The 10519-nt window shown below is 43.4% G+C and overlaps 1 protein-coding gene across 1 annotated transcript in view; it reads right to left on the reverse strand.

Moving 5' to 3' along the window:
• Positions 1-3753: 3753 nt before the first annotated feature.
• Positions 3754-10519, reverse strand: part of POLA1 (DNA polymerase alpha 1, catalytic subunit) — a 215498-nt gene continuing 208732 nt past the window's right edge. Inside the window, exon 37 of the mRNA XM_062574180.1 lies at positions 3754-5163. Within this exon, the coding sequence (XP_062430164.1) occupies positions 4988-5163 (176 nt within the window). The 3' untranslated portion in view covers positions 3754-4987. The remainder of the gene's footprint in view (positions 5164-10519) is intronic.

The following is a 10519-nucleotide window of genomic DNA, read 5'->3' on the forward strand; positions in this document are numbered from 1 at the left end:
TCTTACTGTGCTGTAGATATCATAGGGTTCCTAGACAAATATTTATGTACAAACCCTTTATTTAACTTATTAACTGTAGAGGTTTCTGAAACCCTCAAGAGGCGATGGTACCGTACTTTTTCGTGTAATGTCGTTATTGTTAACACTTTTCCTTGCTATCCGGTGGAGAAGTGCCACATGCAGAAAATAAACAAAAATATATGTTTAACAAAAAGAAAAAAAAAAGAACGAAAGAAAACAAAACCCAAAGCCAAGTGTTTACGCAGGCTGCGTGGCCGCCCGCGCCGCGGCGGGCGCCGGGGCCCGGGGCCGGGGGCGGCCGGGGCCGGGCCCCGTCGGGGCGGCGGCGGCTCCGCACCGCACCGCACCGCGCCGGGGCTGCCGCCGGGGGGGGAGGAGACAGGGGGGACAGGGGCAGCGACCGCGGGTCTCACCGGGTGCTGGCGGCCCCGTTTGCCGGGGGACCTGCGGGGCGCGGGGGCTGGAGGCCCCCGGGGTGGCCCCGGAGCCCCCCGCGGCCGGCGCTGCCGCAGCCCCTCACCACGCTGCTGCCGAAACAGCGGCCGGGGAAAAAAAAAAAAAAGGAAAAAAAAAAAAAAAAAAAGGGTTGGGGGGAGGTAGCCCCCCACATCCTGCGTGGGGGGTCGCAACGTGTCTCCGCGGATGGTTTGAAAGCGAAGGGCCTCTGGCCGAGTCGGGCCCGTTCTCTCCGAGGAGAAACTTCTTTCCTTTCCTTTTTGGTTGTCGTGTTCTTTTTTCCTTTGCTTTTTAGAATAAAAAAAATTTTTTTGAGGAGGTTTTTCGCGTGCGACCCTCCCACGGAGCAGGAGCGGAACCGCGTGAAATCCGCCTCCGGCGCTCCGGGATCACGGGCGCCCCGTCGGGGCGCCGCGGCCCCTTCGGCCCTTCCCCAGCGGCCGAGGTGCCGGCTCCCCCCAGGCCGAGCCGAGGGCGCGGGGCTGGGCAGAGGGCTCGGGCCGCCGGTGCGATTTGGGGAGGAGGTGGCTTCACCCACTCGCGCGCACCGCTCCGGACCGCCCCCCACCCCCCGCCAAATGTCGCCCCGTCTGCTCGCAGCGAGGGGCCCGGCCCGTCCGTCCGTCCGTCCCGTCTGTCCGCCCGCTGCCCCGAGGGCGCTGCCGGCGGCTTCCCCCCTTCCCCCCCCCCCCCCGACAACGCTTTACACCCCTCACTCCACCCCTCTTCCCCCCCACACACACACTATATTTTAGAGTCCTAAAAAACACCATAGGTGCAAAAAAATTTATGGGAAAAATAACGCTTGTTCCCTGGACGTTATTAACAGTACAGTCAGCCTGAAATATACATTTTTGCCTTAAAGAAAAGGGAATCATTATCAAGCCATTACGCATTAAGAAATGTCATTCAGTCATTTTTATTCATTCTGCTGAAATCTTCGTAAAAGCCAGAATCATACTTCTGCAAGCAGCAATTTTGTTAATCCAGGGGGTTATTACTCTGGTCCCTTATTAGGATCTATACTGCTGCCAAGCAATCCTATAACCTTCTCAAAAGAAGTTTACCTCCGTGTTATAAAACCAGTAGTGGTATTTATACTGTGCAATAATTAGTGTATTACTTGAATCCACTAACAGGTTCATTTTATCTCTGCACAAAACCTCTAGTCTGCTTATAGAAAGCTTGTGCCTCCTTTGGTGCTGTTAAAGTGGTGAAAGAGTGAATGAAGGCTGGTAGCACTTTCTCCTTTTGCCTTGCCTTAATTCCCATCTCTTTTTGCTCTCATCCAATTAGTGCAGTGTATTAAGCGGTTTATCATCTCATAGTCAGCTATTGAGAGAAACAAGGCGAACACTTTGCAATAGAGCCTGCTCTCCTTTGACACCCTCAGGTACTTACATATTCCACTGTGCTATGAATAATAGAGGAAGAATAGAGCACTAATTCCCTCATCAAAGAATGCCTTGTCTGCTGCTTTGCTCAACAACACCATTCTGATCAAAAGAAAAGCAATAAAGCTTAGCATAACAAAACGAAACCTACTTATTAGCTTAGTGGTTAAATTAATGCAGAGCCGCTGCTATTCAAAACCAAGGTTTGAAAACAGCCTCCAACAACCTGATAATGCTGCCTTCGGGATGAAGGAATTTTAATCTGAAATTTGAAGCTGGCACAGATGAGTTAATCTATTAAACTGCTATAAGCAGAGTTCAGGAGAACTATTCAATTAAGGCATATTTAAGGTGCTCTACAGAAGACAGAAAATCATGCAAAAAGGAAGATGTGCTGAAGTTTGGAATTAAAAAAGTGCATTTTACAGTGAAAAGAGAATTTTGGCACAGCCACAAATGTGTTTGCGCTTTGGAATTGTTTTTAATGTAACATATGTCATCAGTGAAACCTGGCTACCGTCTCACTGTATCAACACTCCTCTTCCCAAGCTGCAAATAAATGCAAATAAAAACAAATCTTAATTTTAACAGTGGTGGTGGTGGTGGTGGGGGGGGAGAACTAAAGCCAAGATGGGAGAAAGAAAGTGATGGTAATTCAACGTAGATCGGTTTCAAAATACGGATCTCTAAACTTCAGTCTTTCCCGAATTATTTACAGCACTAAATTAGCCAGCTCTATTTAATATTAATTTCTATAAGGATGATTTTGCATTTCCCAGCCTTTCTCCGGGGCCAAGATGAGGCAAAGTGCCCAGAGCTTATTAGTCAGCGAGGGGAGGGGGGAAAATTCCAGTTTACTCCTTGCCAAGAGTTCAGCTCTGATCTGACCACTCTTCTGAGAGGAATCAAAAATTGCCTTAATTCGGGGTAAAAATCACTCATTTCCGCTCCCGCACCTGATTGCGGCTGGCTTGAACCACGGGGGAAGGCAGGTTCCCAGGTCGGGGCTCTTCTCCCTCATCCCTGAGCAGGGCTCATCCACCGGGAGGTGGAGGCGCCTCTTCCTCCGAGTCCCTCGGACGGCTACTACGTACGCCGGTGCCCTGCACAATCACTGCACAACGCTCTCATTTAATCTAAACATCCCTAAACTTGCAAATTAACAGGCTCTTCAGCTGTAATTATACAGATACATACAAGTGCCACAGGGTCAGGTTATGCCACATGTATCCGTTTTATTTGTATACCTGACGTTTGAAGGAGAAGGTCACACTTATCACTTGGCTACAGCATTCTACCCAGTTAACATCAGTAATATCTTCATAATCATAATTGGGTTGGACACTACGAATTAAAAAAAAATGTGTGACATTACAGGAAACCAATTCCCATATCCTTCAAAGAGTCGTGATTATCAGCGTGTCACTGAGGCAGCAACACCTTCTTTCCAAGAAAGGTGCCCAAAGCCTCTTTTACAACAGCCCAACCAAACAGGCTGGGGAAGAATGATGGCTTGCAGGGGTGGCACGGCATTAGCATGACGTAAGTCACGGAGCAGGCGCTGTTTCTCTCACCTCTACTCAGTGTGAGCAAAAACTAAAAGACTTAGCCCCAGTCAATCACAAGATAAGTGTATTTTGGCATATTCTAACAGACATACCTGTATCAACATACAGCATTTTCCAATGCACTACACAGCTACCACTTCGGGACAAACGAATGTCATAAAACACACCAACAGATACACACATCCCTTTGATACTTAACACATTAATGCTGATGTTCGTACCCTTTTTCTTTCCTTTTTTTTTTTTTTTTTTTTTTTTTTTTTTTTAAGCCACAGTCATTACGCTTCTTTTGTTACTGGACAGGCACTCTCACCACAGAAACATAAGCTCTTCGGTAAATCCAGGGAAAGTTTGGAGGAACGCAACTTTGCGTTCAGTGTTTTCAACATATGGATGGTCAAATCAAATTCTCTTTTACTAGAAAACTTTATTTTTTCCTTCAAGTGTTAAGAAAATTTTACATTTTATACTGTTAAAAGATTCAAAAGAACATTTTCATAACCTTACATCAATATATCATATTGCGAACTTAACAGCAAAGGTAATGAGTACAATATTTTCATTCTGGTACAAAAGCTGCAACCATATTTACGATCATTTCTTGTCATATCTGTTTTGTCATTTTACTAAAAGTAAATGGAAAATACAATTTATTTATAAAACCTTTAAAACCTCCAATATAGTCATTATTACAGAACAGCAACAATGATTCTCCTTTCCCTCCTCCCCCATTATTGGTTTCAATGACCTCAAAAAGAGATTTTTCCTCTATTGTTTACTTTAAAATATTTTGTATTGGAAGAAATCAAATACATTTATACCCTGTGTAGGTACTAAACATTTTGTACATGTGCATGCGTACATACACATATGAAATCTCCAATGTGACAAAACCTTACGCTTAAGATGCTGAACGGCCCTTAACAAAAAAATGGTTCCCTGTTTTTGGTAACTTCAGGTTACTGCTTTACATTCTTTACCTTTAATAAATTTGAAAGTAAAGCATCCCTACCTCTGTTTAGAGGTTGTCAGGACATTTAAAGGCATTTAGGTTTAGTATTGTTTTTAATTGGTATGTTTATGATCAGGAAGAAGATAAACCCTGAAAAGGCAAAACATTAGTGCTCCTACTGAGACCTCTACTAACCTCTCTTCCTGAGAGCACCTCTACTAAATACCCTGGAGCAAAGTCTAGGATCACTTACATTCCAGCAACTCTCACTGGGAATTATCCAATTAAAGCAGCAATTCTCTCACCCCCTTTTCCCTCCTAGGTCTAAAAACACAACAAAATATATTGCAAAAATCAACTACTCTGTATATTAATAGCTCTGACTTCACAATGGGGAAAAGAAGTGAAGGTAAAAACACCTTGAGTATTTCATGTCCATGTGAATCTGATATCCTTGTTTTTGTCTTCTGTTTTTCCACCACCAAAGAAACAAGATTATTAAAACATTATTGTACATACTGAAATAGAGTACTGCTTAAGAGATTACTGCTTTTAAACAACAAGCTAGCCTCTCTTCTCCCTCCGTTTTTAATTAATCATTGTCTTTCGTTATTGGATTCTCCCATAGATCTTCCTATACTGATGGTCTCAAAGAGTTTGCCAAGGTTCACTTCTGAGTAGCTGCTCATGGATAGCCATTTGTCTACTGTGCTCTTCAGTCTTTTGTAGGCCTCAGATATTTCCCTTCTCATTGGATTCTTCCTCAGGAACTCTAAGAGAATGAAGGAAAAAAAAAGAAAAGAAAAAACAAAAGATTAAAAGACCACAAAAAGCAAACACTATTGCATTCGCTACTGTTGTGAATCGTGGTATTTTGAAACAAGGTGAATATTGTAGTTAGTATTCAAAGACAACATTTAGGGCAAACTCTTCAACCTTCCTGGGTTGCCCACTCTGACCTAGCTTTGCCAGCAATGCTGTAGCAGTGGGTCAGGGCGATGCCAAGCCCATACCCCACACTAAGGCTGATGGCTGCTACTGTGGCCTTAGCCAGCCCCCCTGAGCCAGCGCACCAACTCCGGTCAGGAGCCGGCAAGATATGCTGCGTGCCCAGTTATGTCATCAAAGTGGAGTGAAACAGGGGTTCATGAAGCCATGACAGAGTGAATAGGCAGTAAAAGGACAGATTTTGAAAGGACCTCGTTTAAAATAAGCAGGTTTCTTAATTTAGTATAGACTATGTATAGTCTATGCAGACTCTACAGAATAGTATAGTATAGTATATATATGTATAGTATATGCAGACTCTACAGAACGTCCCCGGGGGTTTGACACAGGGAGAAATTCTGCCGATGGCAAATTTCAGATTCATATTTCAAGGAAATTGTGATTTGACCCTTTAATCCCTACTGCTAACATCTGCACTGGCGCAGGTTGGGCCAGGCTCACCGCAGATGCCACGCTTTCTCAAATGCAGGATGGGCTTCATGATGCTAAACTCTAAGGAGATGTTGGAAGGAAAAGGACAGCAGTACAGAGTGGTCGCACAGGGGAAACTCCACGCTACCCTACCCTAAAATGGAGAGAAGATACTCAAGTCATTCCAAATGGGAGACATCGGGTTCACCTGACATATGAATGAAGACAGCCATTCCCAAATGTTTGATCAATCTATTTATGAAGAAATATCTAGAGTGCAAGAATAATTTACTTGGATGCCTGTACATGCACATGTAAGTTTGGAGCAATCTTAGCAGCAAAGCAAAAACAATGCTTTATTTTTTACTTTTATTTAATTTTGCTCCCTGCCATCTAAAGAAAAAAAAATCCAAGGATTTTGTTTCAGTAGTTGCTTGGTTCCCACTTTACAAAAGCTCTGGGTACCTGCTAAAATATAAAGGGCAAAATATTCTCTTGCTTTACATCAGCGCTACCTTTACACAGATGTAGTCCAACAGTGCTCCTCCTTTTAAATCAACTTCATGTTGCAGAAATACCAATTGCTACCCAAAACCCTATGCCTGCAGTTAGATCTTGAAATGTGCTGCACAGGCTGCTCTGCATTATTGAGCATAAAGGAAGGCTGTATCCCTTCTTCCAAAATGAGACTCTCTGCAGGAAGATGTCCCCCTCCCAGGGGCCTGGTGGAGCTCCAGATCAAGCAGAGCTATAAGAGTCCAGCACAGGGACTTTATCTCATGAGCTCTCGAACTGCTTAGGAAGCGTAAGGAAGTGCCTTACCAGCAGCCAACATGACTCTTCTGTTGGGCATTAGATGGACCTAAAACCTGTTGTCTCATTCCTTCCTGCTGTCTTAGCACTGTTGCTACTGCCCTCCTCTGCTTGAAAACATCACCAAGAAGCCTCTGTTGCCTTTCAGGCAGCCTTTACTACACAACACAAGTTAGGACGAAAAAAAAATCATATTTAGAACAGCTAAGCTTACTCCAGAGAAGAGGGGAGCCACAGGTTTTGGAGGAGAGGGATACTGCTTTTTCAAGTCCACCTCTATGAGGGAAGAAACCAGCCTGGGTCACTTCTGTGATGTGACCGAGATGAAGACGTCCCATTGGACTGATCTTTATTTCAGCTGCCACATGAAGGACTACTATCTGAGGAGATGGGGGGAGCCCAATAACAGAAATAGCTATTATAACTTGAGGGTTGTGACTTCCTCCTCTCCAAGGATTTATGAACATTTTTGCCGAACCTCAGATGTTTTAAGATGAACTCAGAAGACTAACTACTGGATTCAGTACAAACCTTAATATTTTACTGAGCAACTATTACCTGCTTAGATTTTCCATGTTATTGATGAAGTTCCACTGAACTCAGTCTCTCTGTATGACACCATAAAATCTTTAAAAATTAAATTAAAATTTAAATCAAAGAGAACAGTTTATATGCAACTGAATGCATAGCTTAAAACTCTTTGGAAAGCACTTCTCATACATCCTAGTGAGGAAGACAAAAATGGTGCTATCATTCAGTTTTAAGTATTTATATTTACAACTTTGGGCAGTACGTCAACAAAATAATACCTCTAGCTTAACATACTATATTCTTATTATTTAGACAGTAATGGAATTTATTTATTAGTGGGATTAAAAATTCCTTAAACTACACTCTGAATACAATAAAAACCTTGATTACAAGAATCTGTTCATTAACAGATTGAAGTCACTATAGCATAAACACATTCAATGATCCCAAAATTATTTAAATGTAGGGTTTAATTAAACAACCCATGAAAATTTTAATAACCTGGTCCACAAAAACACCAAATCCTCCTTGCCACAAATTCAGCACTAACTAGTCTATTCATTTTCAAAACACGCAATCCACTAAACTGGCTTACTTGCCATTGCTCACATGCCAGCAAAACTGTGCTGCTTATACCAACGAATTATAGAAAATGTCACACTCCTAGTTCAAAACTAGGCTAAAATAGTTTAAAGCTTCGTGGAGCGCAGGAGGGACCAAGGTGAAACGCATCAATGTGCAGAAATAGCTGGCACATACGAAAAGAAGAAGGAAGCCACATTAATCACGAGAGCAAGCAGGCAAACAATAAAACAATGCTGAAAGTAGAGAACAAAAATACAAGCCCGCGCGCAGCTCGGGATCATCAGTTATTCTCCTAGCAGCATTTCTAGCCCTGCCCCCCCATCTAAACTTCAATCGCACGTGCTAGCCCTTCTGCCGATACGCTTCAAACATTTTTAGATGCAATTGTTCTTGTAAAAGAAAAGGGTGGGCTGAAAAAAAGGGGAGGGGGCACGCGGGGCCCGGCGGCAGCGATGAAGCCAGCGTGCGGCTCCCGCGGGGGAGCCCGGGGCGGCTCGGCTCGGCTCGGCTCGGCTCAGCTCGGCTCGGCGCGGGCAGCGCCCCGGCAGCAGCCCCGCGCTGCTGCGTGACACGAGCGCGCCTGACAGCTGGGGCGAGCGGATTTAGAGACCCGCAGCAACGCGGAGCAGGGGAAGATGAGAGAGGACACAGCTCCTGATGTGTTTACCTCCTCTGCTGATGGGATATTGACTTTTCCCACCAGGTTGGTTAGAAAGGGGACTATTTACGCTGCCACGCAGCAGAGTCAGAATGACAACCAGCATCACTCTGCGCTCCTCTTAGTGAAAGACAACTGTGACCGTCGTATATCATGCAGCCACTCAATACTGTCTAGTTACCATACCATCCAACTTAGGGATGCATATAAAAGCTCCTGCTTTCTTCCCAAATGAGAATTTAACCGACAATGCACCTAAGGCCCTCTGCGACTGCAGCTACGCAGACCGGCTGCAATTGCTTTTCAGTCGTCAGTCACGTTCTCAAAATAGTTCTACACCTATTACCACCGTACCACTGTTTTAATAATACCCAAGTTCAGGGGCAAGCAATCACTTACAACAACCAATATCGCTGACTGTATACTTAGATACCGATATATGTGCAAACGCACACACAGCATCCAAAAGATAGTACCAAAAGAAATATACACCCTAAAATAAATTTATTTTGAAAACAAGTTTCAAAAAATAGGAAAATATGTTTCTGAGGACATGTAATTAAATTCAGATACTACATTCCCTGAAGTTAATAAACTAACCCTAGCAGATATTCCAGAATCAAATCTCACCACCAAACATGCAGTTAACACCCTGTGCCTGACAGAGCTGCCCCCCCCCCCCGCCTTTCACAAGGCATAGTCTCCACTTCCAGACATCCCTCTCAAATTCAGCATCACATCCAAGTTCCTATTTAGCTTTCAGGGGATATTTTTGTATTATCTGAAAATTTAATTTTTGAAAAGGTATCTGAATTTACCCCACACTGTTGCACTGATGGTGGGAGTAAGGATGGAAATACCTGGAGGTTACCTATACCTGGCCATGTACTTTCCATTTACTGCAGTTTCTCTTCATTCCCATCAAAATGACACAGAATAACCTGGTAGTGAAGATCGAGAACTTTTGTTCTTGGATTCACTACGATGTGGCTCAGTGAAAGTCTTCTTTTCTTTTCTTTTTTTTTCTTTCTTCCCTTACTGATTGGACAACTGAACTGTGTCATATTATTAAACTCTCTCCCCCTGATTATTCTGTTGATAGCCTGCTCTCCAGAGTGAGAAGTAAAAATATATTCACATTCCTTTGTATTTGTGTGCGTCTATCTGCACTGAGTACGTGAGAAACAATGTAGGTGTCTGCGAGCACAGTGCCAAATTGTTGGTTTTATCTGGGAACGAACAAAAAAAGCTTCGGAGTATCATTTATGTGCAGCATCGTGTCTCTCGAACACTTTTATTTAAAGAGTTAAAGAACATGCTAAATTAGGTACTGAAATTTTTACATCGCCTACTGGTTATTGTATTTTAATTACAGCAAGCTTAGACACACAGGCAGCAGCCTCTGTTCTAAATATCTGTGTTTCATTTATTTCTGTGCAAAGGTAGCAAACAACAGTCAGTCATAATTGGTTCTGTCAGATGTTTTACAGTCAGTCATAATTGTCTCTGTCTAGAGGTGTGTCAATTTACCGCGAGTTAAATAAATATTCTGTCTATTATGATACCAGGTTACGTAAGCCATTTTTTTTTTAATTGCAGGGGTTCCCCTTTCCGAACGCTCGGCACCCCTATTTATACTGTTAACCTGAACTTGGCCATTTATGGAATGTCAATGAAAAAAGGTAACAGTAATTTAATGAACAGATGTATAAGCCTCTAGCATACTTGCCTTTTTATTTCTAATACAACAAATTAGACTAAAAAGCAATTAAGCTCTTCTCCTTGAATATCTCTCAGTGATGCCATTTCACTGGTCTAAGGAGGGAGATTAATATGAGTCTTCAATTCTTCCTATTTGTTTTTTGAAGAAAATAATCCTCTCAACTCGCACCAACTTCTAAATCATACATCCCTATAAAATAACCTGCACCGCTTCCGGCGAGGGCTCCGCTCGCCTTCCGCGCGTCCCGGGTATTCACCTAGCGCAGAGTTAAGCAATTCTGATACGAGCACAGCGGTCTGATCACAGCACAAGAGGGAAACCGTGAGATCCCAAAGCTCTGCTCCTACCAGTCAGAACCGATCGGTATAAACTGATCCATGGCATCCTGCAAGTCCATCC

The sequence above is a fragment of the Rhea pennata genome, chromosome 1 (genome assembly GCF_028389875.1).
Source record: "Rhea pennata isolate bPtePen1 chromosome 1, bPtePen1.pri, whole genome shotgun sequence".
Taxonomy (NCBI): domain Eukaryota; kingdom Metazoa; phylum Chordata; class Aves; order Rheiformes; family Rheidae; genus Rhea; species Rhea pennata.